The sequence below is a fragment of the Clupea harengus genome, chromosome 25 (genome assembly GCF_900700415.2).
Source record: "Clupea harengus chromosome 25, Ch_v2.0.2, whole genome shotgun sequence".
Classification (NCBI taxonomy): Eukaryota; Metazoa; Chordata; class Actinopteri; order Clupeiformes; family Clupeidae; genus Clupea; species Clupea harengus.
This window is the reverse complement of record NC_045176.1, coordinates 2,839,312-2,862,459: the sequence shown is the minus strand read 5'-3', so window position 1 is coordinate 2,862,459 and position 23,148 is coordinate 2,839,312. Positions and strand designations below refer to the sequence as shown.

The window sequence follows — 23,148 nt, the reverse complement described above, 5'->3', positions numbered from 1 at the left end:
TCAACTACTGTATGTCTAAGGAAGACAGGATGGCAGATTGGTTAATGTTACACCCCAACACTGCAAAGCTAAACTTGGTAGAAACTGGATTCAGTCCTGGACGGAACAAACAGAAGGGAAGACAACAATAGAGCATATAGCACAAGGAACACACTATATTTGCTCTACCAAATGTAGGGTTGAAAACATAGAAGTTGTACAAATTCTCTATAACCATGAATCACAAATGTAAAATGATTACCTCGGTTCAGTCAGGATCTCTCCCTCCCCCAGACCTGAGATCAGGTCAACAACATCATCATCTGACAGCCTCTCCACAGTTATCCTTTCAACAACATGAAGACAATTCAACCACAACAAATCAGCTCTCTCACAAACAGACCACAGCACGACACAAAGATGAAGCTGAACGAAATGAAAACACTGATGGACAGATGTTTCCACATGGCCAGAGTACCCCATGAGTAGAATTTAGGGGTGTAAGAAATAACCGATACGTATCGATATCCGTTTTTAGCGTTTAAGATACGACTACATCGATGCGTGAAGTCCCGTATCGGTATTAAAATGACATGAACCGGTCTTTGCCCGATTTAAAAGTTATAAACCGGTTCACAAGCGTTTGTCTCTCCGTTTTTTGCTACGCAAAACACAAAACACTCGACCTGTTTCATTTGATCTCAGTCAGAACAATGACAGCCTGTCATTGGCCAAAGCCTGCATAGCATAAACCAATCAGGCTGTATACTCACAAATAACGCCAAGACCGGGAGAGAATGACAGATTACAAGTCCCATTGATTTCAATGGCCAATGCTATGCTAGCTACGCTATCCATTTCAATGGCCAATGCTATGCTAGCTACGCTATTCATTTCAATGGCCAATGCTATGCTAGCTACTTCAGCCAAGGAAGATAAATCGTTGTTGATTGCGTGATTCTACAGACATCCTCGGATTTAAATAATTATAATAATAATAAATAGGAGAATATTTGTATCATCAAATGGCAGTGAATAAATAAATAAGCACTAAACTCAATCGCGTGGATATAGCCATAGTGGAATAGAGTGGACACATCTACATTCTGCAACAGTACTTCCACCTCTGCCCCGGTGAAATTAGGTCTGGGTTTACCGGTGCTGCTTTGACATGATTTTGATCAGTCTCTGAAGTTGCTTTTGCGTTGCCTGTGGAGTGTGTTAGCAGCCAACGGAGGAATTGCTAATCGCGAGATGCTAGCGGTGAAACCGGTTGAAATTAGCTTACTTTGACACTACAACACTACAACTAGTGAGTCAACAACTTTCCTACCACAGTCAAACATCAAGCACATGGTTGTTTTGCTTGGTTTATTGCAGGTAAAATACAGGCAAGCTGGTCTCAGGTAGCGAAGTATAATGCAAGATGCTCTGGGGTAACTCGCGTTATTGAGGTATTCAATGCAGCGGCAGTCTGACTTCCAAAAAGAGCCCGGGTGACGTAATGCTAACGTTGGTATAGCAACGGTCACTCAAGAATCGTTCGAAAGCCAATATTACGTCACCCGGGCTCTTTTAGGCGCCCGGTCACTTTTTGCCATGACAGTGTCGTGATGCAGAGTGTAAAATCTCAAGACTCTAATACTTCCTTTCAGAATTACGTATACCCTCAACTGGTATGAAATCCATCCTCTTTGATGGGTTTCATTTAAGAGCCCAATGGGTGCTTTAATACCTCCAGACCTGCATGTGGTGCTCTAACAGCACTTGAAATTCAGATATTAGGGGTGGAATGATTACTGTTCTGATCCAGCATGACTTTGATGCTTTGTGCTGGGAGTATAAAAGAGGTAGCACACTCACTGAAGTGATGTTACTGCATGCTGTCAAAAGCTGACAGGAGCAAGAGTGGCGTTCCTACTAACACCTGTCCACAACCTGACAAAACCACAGAGGACCTTAGATTTTTTGTGTTTGCATGTGGTTTATATAGGAGTCATAGGTATATTATTATTTTTGTAATGCTACAACAATGCTCAAAGTTGCATAAAATGTCTATCTGGCACTTGACTGATGAAAAAATTCAGTTATTCTTCTCTGTGATCACCTCTTGCATTGTTGTACCTCACAATAAGTCATACTTGTGGTGAAATGATTGCAATGTGTTTTAGTGCTGTGTGAAAATATCCATTCTAGTTCTAACATATTACGGAAGGCAATAGTGATTTTACATTCAGTCTAAAACACAGGCACATGAAGGCTTAGTTTAGCATTTTACAGATAACAATGCTCACTCTTCAGGTGCAACCTGTAACGTTTACAAACAACACCATTAACACAGACAGTGAAGCTTCTCATGAAGGGAGGTTTCACCTGAGGCCTCTGGAATCTTTGTCCAAAGAGAGAGAGAAGGATGACCATGAATTATCCTGAAGCCTGCCAATCAGAGCACAGAGTCAATGGGGACTGAACAATCAAAGAACATACAAAGAGTTAATTGATACTAGGCTATCAGAGTAAACCACCAAAAGATAGAAATACACCAATCAGTACACACAATTTGTTCAGCACCTTGCAGTTAATCAACCTTGACTGCTATGGAAATCAGTTAATTTGAGCAATCTTGCCGTTCTCACGTCAGGTGATGGCACTTCTCTGTGTTCTGAATGAAGTCCAAGCACAGGGCTGCGGTGGTGCCAGTGATGGTCGTCACAGACAGATAGATGTCATCCACAGACATTAGTCCCGAGGAAGCACTGAGGAACTGCTCCACACTATCAGGTGAGAGGCGGCTCTTTTCCACGCTGTGAAAGAGCACATACAGACCAATCTCAATCTCTCTCATCTGGTCTCTTTATTATGCACTCACACAATATACATGTGTGTTAATGTTCTCTTTACTTTAATTAACCCTGACCCGATGGTTATTAAGATCAACTATGTCTAAAGAAGACAGGATGGCAGATTTGTTAATGTTACTCCCGAACATGGCAAAGCTAAACTGGGTAGAAACTGGATTCAGTCCTGGACGGAACAAACAGAAGGGAAGACAACAAGCATATAATACAAGGAACATACTTTATTTGCTCTTCCTAATGTAGAGTTGAAAACATAAAAGTTGTACAAGTTCTTTATAATCACATATCAAAAATGTAAAATGATTACCTCAGATAAGTCAGGATCTTTCCCTCTCCCAGAGCTGAGATCAGGTCAACAACATCAGCATCTGACAGGTTCTCCACAGTTAAACTTTCAACAACATGAAGACAGCCATCAGATTATTCAATCACAACAGATCAGCTCTCTCACAAACAGACCACAGCACGACACACAGATGAAGCTGAATGTATGAAAACACTGATGGCCAGATGTTTACACATGGCCAGAGTACCCCATGAGTAGAATTACTCACATCCAAATCCACTGGCTGGTGTGACATTTTCTACTGAATATGATTACAGCAACAGATCAGTTAACAAGTCAAAGGCTCAGGAAAAGAGCAGAACTGTTTTGATACAGAGCAGGAAAGGAAAATATTGACTTTGAATTGGGGGTTACAGTGGTACAGGAGGTAGATAAGTCGTTTAGTAATCAGAAGGTTGCTAGTACGAATTCCTCACTGTCGAAGCGTCCTTGAGCAAGACACTGAACCCCTAATTGCTCCTGATGTGCAGTGTGCCATCAATGTAAAATGTAAAGTGTGTATACATCCTTGTAAGTCGCTTTGGATAAAAGCGTCTGCTAAATGACTGAATGTAAATTAATTTGACTTTCGCAGGTAACAGTGTGAAAAAAAACAGTTCAATGGTGCCGTGATACAGAGTGTACAATCTCAAGACTCTAATACTTTTCAGAATTACTTATACACTCAACTGGTATAAAATCCATCTTCTTGGCTGGGTTTCATTTAAGAGCCCAATGGGTGCTTTAATTCCTCCAGACCCACATGTGGTGCTTTAACAGCACTTGAAATACAGATATTAGGAATGGAATGATTACTGTTCTGACCCAGCATGACTTTGATCCTTTGTGCTGGGAGTATAAAATAGGTAGCAGACTCACTGAGATGGTGGTACCTCATTCTGTCAAAAACTGAAAGGAGCAAGGGTGGCATTCCTACTAACACCTGTCCACAACCTGACAAAACCACAAAAGGACCTTTGATATTTTCTGTTTGGATGTGGTTTATATAGAACATATGTGTATAATTTGTTTTGAATGTTACAACAGTACTCGAAGTTGCATAAAATGTCTATTTGGCACTTGACTGATGAAACAATTCAGTTTTCCTTCTCTTTGATCACCTCTTCTATTGTTGTACCTCACAATACGTCATACTTGCGGTGAAATGATTGCTCCACTATAATTCTATGTATCTAATTCCTAGTGGTAATGGTTAGTGTTATTTGGAGATGTGTGAAATGTAAAACTTCTCATGTGTATTCTGGACCTGGCCTACATGGGTGTGAGATAGCTCTCAACTTTCTCTCCGGCCAGGGCATAGTCTCTTAGGCTCAGCCTCATGCATAGATTTTGAGTTCTATGATCATGGCTGGAGTTCGGACACCACAGTGCTCTCTGTGAGCAAACGGTTCTCAGACTCCACGACTCCCAGGTAATAATTAGCATTTAGGGATGGAGCTATGGGGTGACACCCCTTGCTTTGCCAAAAGGATAAAAACCTGTATTGTTCCAAAAACTGACAGAAAGAGATTTATATATTACATATAACATATTATGGAAGACAATAGTGATTTTACATCCAGACTAAAACACAGGCACATGAGGGCTTAGTTTAGTATTTTACAGATAACAATGCTCACTCTTCAGGAGCAACTTGTAACGTTTACAAACAACACCATTAACACAGGCAGTGAAGATTCTAATGAAGGGAGGTTTCACCTGAGGCCACTGGAGTCTTTTTTCACAGAGAGAAAGGATGGTGACCATGAAATAAGCTCAAGCCTGCAAATCAGAGCACAGAGTCAATGGGGACTGACCATCAAAAAACAAACAGTTATTTTTTTCTAGTCTATCAGAGTACACCACCAAAAGATGGATGCATGCATGCACGCACCCACACACACACACACACACACACACACACACACACACACACACACACACACACCATCAGTTCAGCACCTTGCAGTTAATCAACCTTTACTGCTATGATAATCAGATAATTTGAGCAATCTTGATGTTCTCACGTCAGGTGGCGGCACGTCTCTGTGTTCTGAATGAAGTCCAAGCACAGGACTGCGGTGGTTCCAGTGATGGTCGTCACAGACAGATAGACGTTATCCACAGACTTTTGCCTGGAGATAGCGCTGAGGACCTGCTCCACACTCTCAGGTGAGAGGCTGCTGTATACCACACTGTGAAAAAGCACATAAAGACCCATATCTATCTCTCTCTTTTGGTCTCTTTATTATGCACTCACACATTATACATGTGTGTTCATGTTCTCTTTACTTTAATTTACCCTGATCCATTTATTATTAAGATCAACTATGTCTAAGGAAGACAGGATGGCAGATTTGGTAATGTTACTCCCCAACACGGCAAAGCTAAACTGGATAGAAAATGGATTCAGTCCTGGACGGAACTAACAGAAGGGAAGACAACAAGCATATAACACCAGGAACACACTATATTTGCTCTACCTAATGTAGAGTTGAAAACATAGAAGGTGTACAAATTCTCTATAATCACAAATCACAAATGTAAAATGATTACCTCAGATAAGTCAGGATCTTTCCCTCCCCCAGAGCTGAGATCAGGTCAACAACATCAGCATCTGACAGGTTCTCCACAGTTAAACTTTCAACAACATGAAGACAGCCATCAGATTATTCAACCACAATAGATCAGCTCTCTCACAAACAGACCACGGCACGACACACAGATGAAGCTGAACGTATGAAAACACTGATGGCCAGATGTTTCCACATGTTCAGAGTACCCCATGAGTAGAATTACTCACATCCAAATCCACTGGCTGGTGTGACATTTTGTACTGAATATCATTACAGCAACAAATCAGTTAACAAGTCAAAGGCTTAGGAAAAAAGCAGAACTCTTTTGATACAGAGCAGGAAAGGAAAATGTTGAGACTGAATTCTTCAATGTTTGAAATAACAGTAGACTGGTGCCGTGATACAGTGTTAAATTTCAAGACTGTAATACTTCCTTTCAGAATTACTTATACACTCAACTGGTATAAAATCCATCTTCTTTGATGGGTTTCATTTAAGAGCCCAATGGGTGCTTTAATTCCTCCATACCTGCATGTGGTGCTCTAACAGCACTTGAAATTCAGATATTAAGGATGGAATGATTACTGTTCTGACCCAGCATGATTTTGATGCTTTGTGCTGGGAGTATAAAATAGGTAGCACACTCACTGAAATTATGGTACTGCATTCTTTCAAAAAACGGACAGGAGCAAGAGTGGCGTTCCTACTAACACCAGCCCACAACCTGACAAAACCCCAGAGGACCTTAGATTGTTTTTGTTTGCATGTGGTTTATATAGGAGTCATATGTATATTATTTGATTGGAATGTTACAACAGTACTCAAAGTTGCATAAAATGTCTATCTGGCACTTGACTGATGAAACAATTCAGTTATCCTTCTCTTTGATCACCTCTTCTATTGTTGTACCTCACAATACGTCATACTTGTGATTAAATGATTGCAAGGTGTTTTAGTGCTATGTGAAAATATCCATTCTAGTTCTAACATATTATGGAAAACAATATTTATTTTACATCCAGCCTGAACACAGACAGTGAATATTCTAATGAAGGGAGGTTTCACCTGAAGCCACTGGAGTCTTTTTTCACAGAGAGAGGGGATGGTGGCCTTGAATTATCCTCAAGCCTGCAAACACAGAGTGAATTGGTTCTCGCCTATCAGAGTACACCACCAAAAGATATAAATATACCATTCAATTCAATTAAATTCAATTTTATTTATATAGCGCCATAACAATACAATTGTCTCTAGGCGCTTCAGCACACACACACACTGTCAAGTCCCGTCCTGTCCCCTAGATTATGTTTTCCCTGTGTCATTATTTCTGTTCTGTCTACTCAACTCTCATTTCGTTTCAGACACCTCATGCCCTACCCTTGTGTGTGTTCCCGGCCTTGTTGATTGTCTGCCCCTCCTTGATTGTTTTCACCTGTCTCTCATTACCTTGTGTATATAGTCGTTGTGTCCCTGTCTTCTCGTTGCCAGTTCGTCTTAGTTTCTCAATGTTCCTAGCGTTCCAGCAATTACCTGTTCTGATTGATCTTGTGTTGCCGACTACCGCCTGTCTAACGGATTACGTCTCTGCTTTTCCCTTACTGGATAATCTGCCTGATCCTCTACTGCCTGCCCGTGTACCGACCTTGGACCGAACTTACTACGAACTCTGTCGCTGCCTGTTCTAATGGATTTGGGTATTTGCTTATGGACTGCCTATCCGTGTACCGTACCAAAGTAAAGTTTGTCTACTGCACTTACCTCTGTCTCCGAGTCGTGCGATTGGATCCACAAAGTCTACTGCATTTATTACACACACACACACACACACACACACACACACAGAACCTTGCAGTTAATCAACCTTGACTGTTATGATAATTAGTTAATCAATGATAATAAGTCAATCAATCATGATTCATTATTTGAGCACGCTTGCTGTTCTCACCTCAGGTGACGGCACGTCTCTGTGTTCTGAATAAAGTCGAAGCACAGGGCTGCGGTGGTGCCAGTGATGGTTGTTACAGACAGATGGACTTCACCCACACACTTTCGCCTGGAGAGAACACTGAGGACCTGCTCCACACTCTCAGGTGAAAGGCTGCTCTTTGCCACTCTGTGAATGAGCACATAAAGACCCATTTAAATCTTTCTCTTCTGGTCTCTTTATTATGCACTCACACATTATACATGTGTGTAGATGTTCTCTTTACTTGAATTACGCCTGACCTGTTTGTTATTGAGATCATCTATGTCTAAGGAAGACAGGATGGCAAGATATCACATTGCTAATGCTAATATTAATACTGATTAAATGGCCATATGACCTACTGTCAATTGACTACCAAAAGTATCTCCTTATCTGTTTATCAAATTGATGTCTACTAACAAAATGTTTCTCTCCCTTACAGCATGATCCAAATGCTGATGGATGTGGAAACATTGCTCCTCACCACTACTACTCCCCATCTACGCATATGGACAGCCAAACTCTACCCACTCCCTCAGTCTTATCTTTCTCTCGTAGTCAAGACTATCTTCACTATGGGACGCTGCTGTAGTCTCTCCACTATTAATATATAATGTATATAATGTTTCTCACATATTATGGAAGGTAATAGTGATTTTACATTCAGCCTGAAACACAGGCACATGAGGGCTTAGTTTAGTATTTTACACCAGGGTTTTTCCTGCATAGAGAAAATGTGGGCGCGCGCCTAAGCCGTTTTCCTGAGCGCCTATGACAAATCACCTTAGGCAAAAAAAAAGTCAGTGATTTAAAAAAAAAAAAAACTGTCAACCATGGCGCAATTAATCACGCGTGCAATACATGTCAGCGAATATGTTCTCAATAGTATGTTTCAAGTAGGCTACAACCGAACCCTCGTTCTGTTTTGATCAATAGTAATCAAGTTGATAAGCGTGTCTTCTTGTCTGATCAATACGCAACTGTGAGGTGCGCGAATGGACAGAGCGGCCAGCTGCCAATTACTCAACGGCGGTGATTTTGAGCATAAGATTCCATTTTCAGTATTCATGGCTTTAAATGTTTGAAAAGATCTGCTATGTTGAGGACCTACACAGGTGTAGGCTATTATTTGATTTGTCTACCCGTTTGAACGAGTACCAGTAGACCGCGGGGCCTCAGGAGAGGGAGACAACCGCATTGGTTTATCAATGAAAGCTCAGTTCGTTCTGAGGAGAGCAAATAGATTTGTGTTGCATCTCGAATATAATAATATTAATATTATCATTGATAAACCGGTGCGGTTGTTAACTGTCGTTCCGCTTCGAGGGCCAACCCGAGATGCACAAATACACCTGTACAAATGCAAATTAAATTTTCACTCAAAATGCTGACAAAAGTTTGATTAACGATTTCCAACGCAGCCTCCATTAGTATTCTTAACCTGGAATGATAATATATAGTGTAGGCAGGACGAAAATAAAAGGAAATTGCAAAACACCTGGGAATAAATACATGGATTAGAAAATATGTATAAAGTTCTATGTGCTCGCTATAACTTCTATTGGAGCCGTCATAGCAATTAATCACCCGGCAATGCATGTCCGCGAATATATTTAATAGTATTTTTCAAGTACAGCCGAACCCTCGTTCTGTTTTGATCAATAGTAATCGTGTTGATAGAAAGATCAAGTGTGTCTTCTTGTCTGATCAAGACGCAACTGTGATGTGTGCGAACAATAGCTTGCTTTTAAGCAAGCACCAAATTACTAACCTGCGGAATCCTGACTTCATCAGTCCGTGGTAATTGTGGTACTTTTTTGAGACAGAAAACTGAGTGTAAGTGGTAAGTTCTTTCTATTAAATTCAACTTGTTTTCTATCTAAAAAAATATATATATAAAATATATACAAACTGTACCTAGATGCAGTGTTGGTAAAGTTACTTTGCAAGTGTAACTTTTAAAACGAGGCCTACATTCAGCCTGGCAGTAATTTGAACAAACTACATTTCTATGATGACATCGATTACCATGGCCTTGTCAGATCCTTCTACCAGGTCAACAAAAAGCGGAGGGTGAAATGTTCACAAGCTGGATGTGGCCTCTGCAACTGACTGCCTCCCCTTAGCTATTTCCATTTACAGGGGTGTGACTTTTAGACCATAGTCATTCTTGTAAATGACCTTTTGTTTTGTGTTGGAAACACATTTCCAGTTATTTTGGTTAATTAAAAAAAAAGAATATTTCTCCTTGGTTTACACACATCAGCACTAACATACTGTGACACTTTCCTACACTTTCACAGGAATAAACAAGAACTATTTAAGAACCTACATGCATTGCACGAGTGATGGAATTGTGTTCACGTGGTGCGCCAATGGAGGACAGTGCCAATAGAAGTTAAAGTAACACTATGTAACAATTCTACCTTAAAATAACAGCTTGAAAAAAATTGTGCCGCTACAATTACTTTTAATATGGAGAATGGCCTCTCCGCCATTGCCATCGGGGGTCTGTAGGGAAATTACTGCGGTCTGTAGGATTTCTGGAGCCGCCCGGTCCTTTGTGTTTGACCATGCGCGACTAGGATCGGGTAGCGATTTCGATTCAGAGCTAGCCATCTTTCTGCTGGATTAGTAAGTAGTTTATTTGCTGTCCTGCTTTGTCTTGTCTTGCACTTGCTTGATGTTTGACTGTGTTAGCAAAGTTGTTGACTCGCTAGTTTGTCATAAACGAGGAAAGCAAATTAACAGGTTTCGCCGCTAGGGGGAGCTCCAAGCCAAAAACTCCTTAGTGCTGCTTTAAACACACTATTAAACATTTTTGTGGACAGTTTTAATAATAAAAACAAAAAGAATGGTATGTAGGTGTGTATAATAAAAATGAATAGTAATAATAGATAAACTTGAATTTCATAATTTGTGTGTTCCATTTCTGACCACTGGTTGGTTCTATAGATTCTATTGATATACATTTCAGTAGTTTGCATATATATGTAAAGAGGTAAACCTTGATGATCTTTGAACCATACATGATGGCACCATGGGGCTTGGACTATTGTCAATCTATTAGCCTATCTATTTTAATCTAAAGTGGAAGCAAAATTATTTCCTCAAGCATAGCCGCCATTATTTATGAAATGGTTAATAAAAACAAAATACATAGATGTCTGCTAATAAGGTGACACGGTAACACAGACTGTGCGCGCATAGCGCTCCAATTTTTTTTTGAGCACCGAAGACCCATTTTGACACAGGAAAAACCCTGTACACATAACAATACTCACTCTTCAGGTGCAACCTGTAACGTTTACATACAAGACCATTAACACAGACAGTGAAGCTTCTCATGAAGGGAGGTTTCACCTGAGGCCTCTGGAGTCCTTTATCACATAGAGAAAGGATGGTGGACTTGAATTATCCTCAAGCCTGCCAATCAGAACAAAGAGTCAATGGGGACTGACCAAAGAACATAAATAGAGATAATTGGCTCTCGCCTATTAGAGTATACCCCTAAAAGGTAGAAATATACCGCTCAGCGCATGCACGTATGCACGCACAGACACACACTAACAGTCACACACACACACACAAACACATCAGTTCAGCACCTTGCAGTTAATCAACCTTGACTGCTATGATAATCAGTTAATTTGAGCAATCTTGCTGTTCTCACCTCAGGTGACGGCACGTCTCTATATTTTGAATGAAGTCCAAACACAGGGCTGCAGTGGTGCCAGTGATGGTTGTCACAGACAGATAGACGTTATCCACAGACTTTTGCCTGGAGAGAGCACTGAGGGCCTGCTCCACACTCTCAGGTGAGAGGCTGCTCTCTTCCATGCTGTGAAAGAGCACATACAGACCAATCTCAATCTTTCACTTCTGGTCTCTTTATTATGCACTCACACAATATACATGTGTGTTCATGTTCTCTTAACTTGAATTAACCCTGACCCGTTTGTTATTAAGATCAACTATGTCTAAAGAAAACAAGATGGCATATTTGTTAATGTTACTCCCCAACACTGCAAAGCTAAACTGGGTACAAAATGGATTCAGTCCTGGACGACACAAACAAAAGTGAAGACAACAAGCATATAACACAAGAAACACACTATATTTGCTCCACCTAATGTAGAGTTAAAAACATAGAAATTGTACAAGTTCTCTATAAATCACAAATGTAAAATGATTACCTCAGTCCAGTCAGGATTCTTCCCTCTCCCAGAGCTGAGATCAGGTCAACAACATCAGCATCTGACAGGCTCTCCATATGTAACCTTTAAACAACATGAAGACAGCCATCAGACCATTCAACCACAACAGATCAGCTCTCTCACAAACAGACCACATCACGACACACAGATCAACCTGAACGTATGAAAACACTGATGGCCAGATGTTTCCACATGTTCAGAGTACCCCATGAGTAGAATTACTCACATCCAAATCCACTGGCTGGTGTGACATTTTCTACTGAATATGATTACAGCAACAGATCAGTTAACAAGTCAAAGGCTCAGGAAAAGAGCAGAACTGTTTTGATACAGCGCAAGAAAGGAACATTTTGAGACTGTGAATTCTTCAATGTTTGAAAAAACAGTAGACTGGTGCCTGATACAGAGTGTACCCAACTGTACTCAACTGGTATGAAATCGATCTTCTCTGCTTGGTTCATTTACAGTTTTTCACAGTTGTTAACACTCAAAAAGCGAAAATTCGGCACAATTTGCACAACCGTCACTTCATGTACCAATCGCTCGACCCAATTTGGCACTACTTCACACTCCCTTATCTGCATTAGACTCTGATTTTCCTTGTTTACACTCTGATGTCAATTACACATCACCTTGTTGTCAAAACACTACACACAATGTTCAGTTGTTGCACACACTTCTCAAGTAAAATCTCAAAGCATCAACCTACAACACACAAATAGTCAAATCTCTAAACATTCAGGTCGGTTGAGCAATTTGCAATGAGGACTGTAGCATAAAAGCGCCTTGAGCCTCTGTTTTGTTTGGTAAACAATGGAGAACTTTGAAGAGATCAACAACCAGAGAAGGAGAGGGGTAAGAGTGAGAGGAGGAGGAAGAGGAGGACAAGAAGGACGGGGACAAGGGGGAGGAGGAGTAGGAGGAGAAAGAAGAAGGAGAATGCTCTAATGAGATTTGGGCCGCTGTGGTAGACCATGTGCTCAACCATGGTTTGAGCATGAGGGAGGCTGGCCAGAGTGTCCAACCAAATCTCAGCCGCTTCACAGTTGCTGCCATCATTAGAAACTTCAGGATGGAGAACAGGTACAAAATCTATTTGCCTTGTGTACTGTAATACTGCATATCAATAGAATACATTGTGCTCACAGTATTTGTATTTTGCAGGACTGAAAGTGAACCACACCGTGGAGGAAGAACACACACTTTCACCGCCGAACAGGAGACTGAAATTGTAAATATGGTTTGTGAGAACAACGGTATCACACGGTTTACAGTACTGTACTGTTCTCTGTGTGTACCGAAATAAAACTTTATTTGCTGCATATTTGTGTGCTGTTTTATGTTTGACTATGAAAAAAGTAGGCCTACACTGAGACATTTTACTAAAGGAGAAATGGCTCATTCTCCAGAGTCATTGTCATTCATGGTGTTCCATTTCGATGATTGTGTTTTCAATTTTGCACTGCAGTGTGCTTTAAATGCTTGGTAGTGTGCAGCAAATGCTTAGTTGTGTGTGTACTCAATGAATGTATGTATGTGTCTTTTGGAAATATGGCTGTGTGTACCAAATGAAAACACAAGTTCCATTTTGTGAACAGTTAAGAGATTTGATGGCAAAGAGTCACCTTGCAAAGGGAGTGTCAGGTTTAGCATTTTGTGTGTGAGGTTTTCAGTTTTCTGTGTGCAGTTTTGAGAAAGCCGTTATTGTTTTGAAAAACGTGTGTTAACAATTGTGAAAAACTGTAAGAGCACAATGGGTGCTTTAATTCCTCCAGTCCTGCATGTGGTGCTCTAACAGTACTTGAAATTCAGATATTAGGGATGGAATGATTACTGTTCTGATCCAGCATGACGTTGATGCTTTGTGCTGGGAGTATAAAAAAGGTAGTAGACTCACTGAAATGATGTTACTGCATTCTGTCAAAAACTGACAGGAGCAAGGGTGGCGTTCCTACTAAGACCTGCCCACAACCTGACAAAACCACAGAGGACCTTTGGTGATTTGTGTTTGCAGGTGGTTTATATAGGAGTCATATGTATATAATTTTTTTGGAACGATACAACAATACCTAAAGTTGCATAAAATGTCTATCTGGCACTTAACCGATGAAACAATATTTTTTTTCTTCTCTTTGATCACCTTGTAGTGTTGCACCTCACAATAATTCATACTTGTGGTGAAATTATTGCAAGGTGTTTTAGTGCTGTGTGAAAATATCCATTCTAGTTTTAACATATTATAGAAGGCAATAGAGATTTTACATCCAGACTAAAACACAGGCACATGAAGGCTTAGTTTAGTATTTTACAGATAACAATGCTCACTCTTCAGGTGCAACCTGTAATGTTTATATACAACTCCATTAACCCAGATAGTGAAGCTTCTCATGAAGGGAGGTTTCACCTGAGGCCTCTGGAGTCTTTGTCCACAGAGAGAGAGGAGGGTGGACTTGAATTATCCTCAAGCCTGCCAATCAGAGCACAGAGTCAATGGGGACTGACCAATCAAATAACAAACACAGAGTTAATTGGTTCTCACCTATCAGAGTACACCAACAAAACATATAAATATATGATTCAGCACACACACACACACACACACACACACACACCATCAGTTCAGCACCTTGCAGTTAATCAACCTTGACTGCTATGATAATCTGTTAATTTGAACAATCGTGCTGTTCTCACTTCAGGTGACGGCACGTCTCTGTGTTCTGAATGAAGTCCAAGCACAGGGTTGCAGTGGTGACAGTGATGGTCGTCCCAGACAAATGGACTTCACCCACAGACTTTTGCCTGGAGAGAGCACTGAGGACCTGCTCCACACTCTCAGATGAGAGGCTGCTGTATACCACACTGTGAAAGAGCACATACAGACCAATTTCAATCTCTCTCTTCTGGTCTCTTTATTATGCACTCATACAATATACATGTGTGTTCATGTTCTCTTAACTTGAATTAACCCTGACCCGTTTGTTATTAAGATCAACTATGTCTAAAGAAAACAAGATGGCATATTTGTTAATGTTACTCCACAACACTGCAAAGCTAAACTGGGTACAAAATGGATTCAGTCCTGGACGACACAAACAGAAGTGAAGACAACAAGCATATAACACAAGAAACACACTATATTTGCTCCACCTAATGTAGAGTTAAAAACATAGAAATTGTACAAGTTCTCTATAATCACAAATGTAAAATGATTACCTCAGTTCAGTCAGGATCTTCCCCTCCCCCAGAGCTGAGATCAGGTCAACAACATCAACATCTGACAGGTTCTCCGCAGTTAACCTTTCAACAACATGAAGACAGCCATCAGACCATTCAACCACAATAGATCAGCTCTCTCACAAACAGACCACATCACGACACACAGATGAAGCTGAACGTATGAAAACACTGATGGACAGATGTTTCCACATGGCCAGAGTACTCCATGAGTAGAATTACTCACATCCAAATCCACTGGCTGGTGTGACATTTTCTACTAAATATGATTACAGCAACAGATCAGTTAACAACAGTCGCTCAGGAAAAGAGTAAAACTGTTTTGATACAGAGCATGAAAGGAAAATGTTGAGACTGAATTCTAGAATGTTTGAAATAATAGTAGACTGGTGCCTGATACAGAGTGTAAAATCTCAAGACTTCTTTTCACAATTACTCATACTCTCGCCTGGTATCGAATCTCTTTTGTATATTCATTTCATATTCAAACTATGAACAGTATATTCATTTTGTTGGGAATATTACAAAAATAATAAAAGTCGCATAAAGATCTATTTGGCACTTGACTCTGATGAAACAATTTACTTTTTGTTCTTTGATCACCTCTTGAATTGTTGCAGAGTTATACTCGTGGTGAAATGATTGCAAGGTGTTGCAGTGGTGTGTGTAAATAGCCATTCTAGTTCTAACATATTATGGAATGCAATCTGTATAATATTGTTCTAATCTCGGTCACCTGATGTGACTGTATATTATGCCATCTGAAGACACATTTCTCTCTTCAGAAACACACTCACCCCAGCTCCTCACACCTGCTCAGTGCAGGCTGCAGCATCCTCAGCTTCTCTGCTGTTATGTTGTTGCCCTCATGGAGCTTCAGGCTTCTGATGGTCAGGCAACACTGCAGGCAGTACAGCAGCACCCAGCAGTCTGTCCTCGTCAGGGGATTGTAGCCAAACTTCACCTCACCCCAGACTCCCATGGCTCTCCTTACAAACTCCTCCTCATGGAGCTCATAGAGGCAATGAAGTATATGCAGCATATCTTCTTGATTCATTCTGTGCTTTTCCAAAACTCTCAGAAGCCACTCCTGCAGATAAGCTTTTATGAATGCCCAGGACTGCTTTTTCAGGTGTGGGTAAATGTCTCTGTTTGAAAGCCCAAAAAGGAATTGAACAACAGCTTTAAAATGTTCGACGTTTCTAAACATCTCCTGAAGTTTGTTAAGTGCCTCTTCCTCATTCTCCAACATCAGGTACTGGCAAGCAGCGAAGAACTCCTGGAAGCTCAAATGCATGAAACTGTACATTCTTTCCTGTTTGACTTTTCTCCTTAGCAAGAATTTGCAGAGGAAAGGATTGTATTTGGTTGCTTGTGATGGATCAGGGAAAGCCTCAGACAAACTCTTCTCATCAAATAGAACCTGATGTTCCTGTAACCCTCTCTCTGCCAGCTGGCCCAGGCTCCTCAGCAGTGTTTCAGGCTGACTCAAACCCTGGCAGTGATGCTTCAGCAGAATGGACACAAAGTGCACAAATATAGAGGTGGTTGTTTCTAGATCCTTAGTGATGTCCATGCCTTCTTCTTGTTGCTCCATGAAAACTGTGCAGGTGATCCAGCAGATGACGGGGATGAAGCAAGCAGTGTACAAAGTCTCGTTGGTCCTCACACAGTCGAATGCTTTCTTTGCTTGCAGTTCTTCTTTGAAAAACCTCTGGAAGTACTCCTGCACCCCCTCCTTAGTGAAGCCTAGGATGTCAGTGAAACGCTGAGAATCACTGAGCAGCTTGCTCAGTTTGTCTGAAGCAGTGGACCTGGTGGTGACCAGTAAGAAGCACTTAGGCAGGAGAGTCCCCTTCAGCAGAGCACCCAGAGTGGCCTCAACAGGAGCTTTTGTGAGAGGGTCTTTAATTGGCACCGTGCTAGTTTTCTCAAATGAGAACTTGAGCTCATCAAAGCCATCAATGAGGAAGAGCACTTTCATTTTTGAGTCCTTCAGCACCTCTGCTGTCTCACTGGTGAAGCTTGGACAGTAGCTCAGGAGATCCACCAGACTGTGTGCCTCTGATATTTCATTAAGCTCTTTGCATTTAAGGTGAAGAACAAGGTGGGACAGGTCTTTGAATACTTTTCCTGAGGCCCAGTCGTACATGACCTTCTGAGCAGTGAAGGATTTGCCATGTCCAGAGTGGCCCTGCAGAATGACTGCCTTAGGAACATCTCCACCGTCATCGGGTTTGAACAACTGGTCAATGGTGATTATGCTGTACGCTTCACTGGCCCTGGTTTTTAAGACCTGCTGGTGATGTTCTCCTCTACAACGGATCTCCTCCTCTCTTTCTCTCTGCTTTCTGTTTCTCTCAACGATCAGCAGCTCAGTGTAGCGGTCAGCCAGAAGCACATTCTCACCAGGTCCAGAGTTATACTCCTTCACTTTTTTATATGTGGAGCAGATGGACATCTTGTATTCATTTATTTTTGAGATATGGTCTACAAAAGATACATTTTATAAACAACATTGAATATAATTTAAAATCATTTTTCAGTTTTAATTTTATATAATGATGAAATAGTAATTTAATACAAATCTGAATTTACCAGGGTGCTGTGGTGGTGTTGCCGGAGCAGAAACCCCATGACCTTCAGGGAATAGAAGAGGCTGAATTTAGATGAAGAGGATGAGCTGGACATCCACTGGAACAGTTTCCCCAAAAGGACATTTCTGGGCTTGACCAGAGACACTACTGGGTTGGAGAGGATGTTCTCTCCTACTCCTACTCATGGTTTGCATGTTGCTTAGTGTCGAGATCAGTTGGCATGATTCTACACAACTGGGCTTCACTGAATGGAGTCATACTGTGTCCAGGGTTTATTTTGACCTCTACCCTACACACCCCTACATGTCACTGGACTAGCAGAACCTGGAGCTAACGCTATAATACACATCTGATGTTCACACTCCCATGTGTGTGTGTGTGTGTGTGTGTGTGTGTGTGTGTGTGTGTGTGTATGTGTGTGTGTGTGTGTGTGTGTGTGTGTGTGTGTGTGTGTGTGTGTGTGTGAGTGTGAGAGAGAGAGCACTGCAGATGAAACATGTTAACATGTTATATTAACAGTCAAACCAGGGCATCAATAGATAATTTACTGTTGAATCCAATGTCTTTTTCTTACCATGATAATGATTGTTGATGCTGATGTTTCCCTGAACAGTACTGTGTGTCACAGTTGGAGCTGAGACATGGCTTCCACCCTGAGCTACAATTTTCCCATCCTGAGCTTCAGGAGAGAAGCCACTTGCAGCCTCTTCTGGGTCCTCTCCTGTCAAGGCATTAAACAGAAAAGGCATTAAACATACAACTTATGTTATTCCCGTTGCTGTTAAAGAGCTCACTAACATCAACTGTGAAATATGCTAGCGCTTTTATCAACCATTACACCTCTTTACAGTTTAAAACATGCATACTCAATGCTCGTTCTGTTCAAACAAACAAAAAGACAAATTTTGGATTACAGACTTTTATTTATTGCGTTTCTGTGCCGAGTACAAAACTACTTCAGGTCCTACGCTAGTGAGTCAGCTCGGCTGCACCCACAGTTCGTCTTACCGTTGTTCAGTGTCTCGCTTGTTTGTTTAGGGAATGTCCAGTGCCTAACAGCTGATTTAAAAGGCTGTATGACTTCCGGCTTAACCGGAAGTGAACCAGAATTGTTTTAATAGTTTTTAGGCTGTTAAAATTATGTGTTGGCTATGCCTTTGATTAGCAGGTGTGCTTGCAAAATTATCATGCATTTTTCCAGTTTTATGGAATCAAGTTTTGTGGCTGTTTAAGCTAAATGGGTTTTGTCAGCCTGAGACACCCCTGTATGGTTTGGTATTTTGGTATGCACCAATTGTAGGGGTGTGTTAAGGCCTAATATTAAGCTGGGCTCTTCATTCTGTCGGGAGAGCTGCTGATTGTGGATATATTACTCAGTTGACTGTTTATTGGATTAATTGTTTTTTGGCTATTATGTCAAATTATTTTATGTTTTGAAATGTTTTTATTGTAGTACTTTCATTATTATTTCTGCCTTTTTGGCCTTCTTTGGGAAGAAATAAAAATTCCCATCATGCAACTTAACCTCCTATGTCCTCCTGAGAGTTCTTCTATCTTGCTCAACCACTTGAAACACATCTACTCTTTACCGATACAGTCAGGCAGCGAAATTAGTAGATACAGGAGAATCGTTTTAGAATTTGGAATGCCGCATAAACCATTCAGGGTCTTTAATAATAATAAAACTTTATTTATATAGCACCTTTCATGCAAAAGAATGCAGCTCAAAGTGCTTTAAGTACAGGTGCATCTCAAAAAATTTGAATATTCTGGAAAAGTTAAATTTCGACCCCTTCCCCTTTACAGGTGCATCTCAAAAAATAAGTATATCATGGAAAAGTAATTTTTGTCCTGTAATTTAATTCAAAAAGTGACACCTTCATATATTCTAGAATCTTTACACATAAAGTGGCATGTTTCAAGCTTCTTTTTATCTTGATGATTACAGCTTGATTAATCAGTTAATTAACTCAAAACACAAAAAAGTATGTTCATTTATGCACTAAATACTTGGGCAGGGGTCCTTTTGTACAAATGACTGCATCAATGCGGTGTGACAGGGAGGCAATCAGCCTGTGGCACTACTGCGGTCTTTAGTCCATGGGCCCCAACCTGAAATTTCACATATCGGTACCATCTGGGTGGGCAAATTCTAGTTGCTATTTCCCTAGATTATGTTTTGATGTGATAAACCTTTCAGAGTGGAAGCTTATTCGTGGTTTTCACCTCTAGAACAGGCAAATGCGGAAAGATGAATTCTCCAGTCATCATGTATAACTGTAACATTATACTATTATCTCGTCTCCATTGAAATGAAACCATCAATACATTATATGAATGGCCTCATATGTACTGGAACAGTTCACATCAATTTTATAAGGATATATAGTCTACTTTTGCGAATTTTGCATTTCAAATAATAATATTTAATAATAATAATAATATTTCTTCAAATATAATAATAGGTTAAATTTAACTAAATAGTAGTCCCTCAGTTTGTATATAATCACAATCATTATGATGAAACTACACATAATACAGGCAATATTGTGGCATGAAAAATAGTTTTGTTTTATTTTTCTTATTACCAGTACTTCAAAACTGTTTAAAAAGTGGTCTGAATGTGCATATGTCTGGATGATGCTACACTTGTACACCATGCTCACTTAACATCAATTGGCATGTTCTATGCAACAATAATACTGATGGCTTGAATAGTAGTGCTATTTAAAATTGTCTGTTAGAGAAATTAGAATTACAACTGTACATATCGGGAAATATAAGGCCCACACCCTCAACCTAGGACTCAGTCACCGTCACCATCATCTGAGTCGGTTAACTCGACAGTGGGTTCTTCCTCAATGGGTTGATTTGAACAGGTTTGCAGTTTGAACATATCCGTGCACTTCAGGCCATTGGTGAGACATGCGCACTATGGCAGTTTGCATGACCTCGTGCACTTGCAGGTGAGCAACTGCAACACTGCATCGGGTGCCCCGGAGCCACTCATCCACTCAATCGCCAGCTTCCCATCATCGTCTGTGGTCCACCCACTCTCCTTGGGATCCGGCACGGAGGAGTGGGTCTTCAGAGACCGCCTCAATATTGCAGCCTGATAGTTAGCACACATCGCATGCATGAAGAGGCAATCCTCACACAGTGGGAGTTGACTGGACTCTGCTTCTCCACGTCTAGCACAGAAGAGTTGGTGACGAAGGGTGTTCACATCTGTTGTGCGGGTAGAATGCACATACATATGGCATGTGATCTATTGCAGCTACTCAAAAAGTTCATCAGATACATCCAAAGGACGTCCAAGCTCACTGAAGGCCTCTTGGTAGGCCTTGTCAGACTTGCCAGTAGCTTCAAGGCACCTATCTTCCCACGGCCTGCAAAGGCACTGACGGTGTCACAACCAGTGAAGGCATGCATGCCAAGCAGGGCATCAGAGAAACCACTTCCAGCTTTCGTGGCCCTGGCATGTTGCAGCTCCATTTTCAAGGAGTATGTGGCTTTGGCAAGCACACTCATAGTTAGGCAGTACAGAAGTAACCTTCCCTTGTCGTCAGATAAGATGTGGATGGACCCTGCCAGCTCAGTCCCCAACTTGCGACGGAGATGTTTCTTGGTCGAGTCTTTGACCTGGCTGAATCCAAGATAGTCCATTGACGACACTCGTCTTGACGTCAGATCTGTCACAGGTATTATCTCTGGATTGGAAAAGAGATAATTCCTGATATACGCAAGCAGTTCCTAAAGTTAGTAATTGCAACAAAGTTGCATAGATATATGATATAGAGAATAATACCATCAAATCACACTTTTTTCATGTAGCTGAATTCAGACGGTACCTCTAGGCATTGAATTGCTGTCTGAAGCCATCTGTCATGAGTGATTTAACGCTTGTCTCCCGGACCTGCAACACCTTGAGATTGCTGGCTACAGGCGGAACCTCTGTGTAATACTCTGGCAAGCGCTCAATGGTCTTGGAATGTTCTCCCTCACAGAGTACAAGATGTCTTCGGTCAGCCACTTCCCCAACATAGGAGGGATGCTGGAGTAGAAAAATTGCAGTGCCATGGAAAAGGTCCCTAGCTGTGGTCGAACTCGGAATATTGTCAAAGAATACCTGACTGTGCAACTGTGCAACTGTGGAGGGCATACCACTTTTTTTGTGTGTGGGCATGCAGCATCAGCCCTACATATAAAGGAACTGGGATCTCCTGTGTAGTACTGTGTCTGACAAATCCTGTGCCTGGTCCCTGTTTGTGCTTGACACTGTTGAATTTAATAATCTGAGCAATTGCCAGTGCTGTGGGTGATGTCGTCTCTGCCATCTGATTTTTTATGCTAGGTCCCTTTAACAGCATTAGGGCCAATGATTTTCCGTTTAAAAAAAATGAGTTTTCCGTTTCACATTTGGTGAATTCCATTTTTTTTTCTCTCGATTCGGCTCATTTTGTTCACCTTGAAATAGATTTATAGCTTAAAATGAGTAAATAAAATGTGCCACAAGTGACCCAAACCTTCTAAGATTGTTGTTTGCCAGCCATCAACAGAACAGAAGACTAAAAAAACATTTTTTGCAGGCGATTGGGAAGATACGCAAATTAATGTGACAGTAGCGTCAACCGTTAAATAGGGGGGCGTGGCCGGAGCGGAGTTCAACACAGACTTGAAATTTTCTCAATGTTTTTATTTTTTGTTCATTTTGTTCAATGTTTGTTCATCCTTGCAATCGTTGTTGTGCTTATTTGAAATAAATACAGTCTTGCAGGACAAAATACAGGGGAATTTGGGCGATTTTTATGCACAAAATGGTGTTTCCGTTTGAAAGTTGCAATTCCGTTTCAAAGGGTACATTCCGCGAATTCCGTCCGTTTTCCGTTATCGCGGAAAATCATTGGCCCTACAGCATATGCACGAGGGTCAGTTATAGCTGTGGAACAGAGTCCTCTTGGCATCTCTCAGGGAATCCATTAAAAAAACTATTTGTGCAGCACGTGCAATGTGCATAACATATCTTGTGTTGTCCTGTTCACAGGCTTTGGGAAGTGTGACGGCTGGGAATGGGATGGGAATATTGGTTTTGTCCTTGTCTCTGCTCAGGTGCGCGTGATTGGCTGGAGGATAAAAGGGCTACGAATCCAACATGGCGGTCTCTCACTCCTCCTCGCGGCTTTTGGCTTCTGTTGTGTTTTGTTTGTTGCTCCTATACTGATCCACAATACATTTTGGTTATTCCTTTACACTGACTTACACCACACTTATTTAGTGTTTATTGCTTTACTATTTCATTATTTCTAGTCTGTGTTAAACTCCTATTATTATCTATTAAATTCACGTTACACAAGAGCAATCCCAACATCATCTTCAAAGGCCATCAGGATTTATCC

The 23,148-nt window shown here is 41.0% G+C and overlaps 1 protein-coding gene across 1 annotated transcript; it reads right to left on the bottom strand.

Moving 5' to 3' along the window:
• Nucleotides 1-68: 68 nt before the first annotated feature.
• On the bottom strand, nucleotides 69-20,648 carry LOC116219480 (NACHT, LRR and PYD domains-containing protein 1 homolog). Its single transcript, XM_042703682.1, has 16 exons — nucleotides 20,567-20,648; nucleotides 18,327-18,473; nucleotides 15,953-17,645; nucleotides 15,135-15,218; nucleotides 14,613-14,780; nucleotides 11,901-11,984; nucleotides 11,378-11,545; nucleotides 11,068-11,130; nucleotides 7,684-7,851; nucleotides 5,719-5,802; nucleotides 5,190-5,345; nucleotides 4,882-4,944; nucleotides 3,145-3,228; nucleotides 2,616-2,783; nucleotides 242-325; nucleotides 69-96 (listed from the first exon to the last, which is right to left on the bottom strand). Exons 1-16 carry the CDS (start codon nucleotides 20,646-20,648, stop codon nucleotides 69-71), a joined length of 3,324 nt encoding a protein of 1,107 aa, XP_042559616.1.
• Between the last annotated feature and the right edge of the window lie 2,500 nt (nucleotides 20,649-23,148).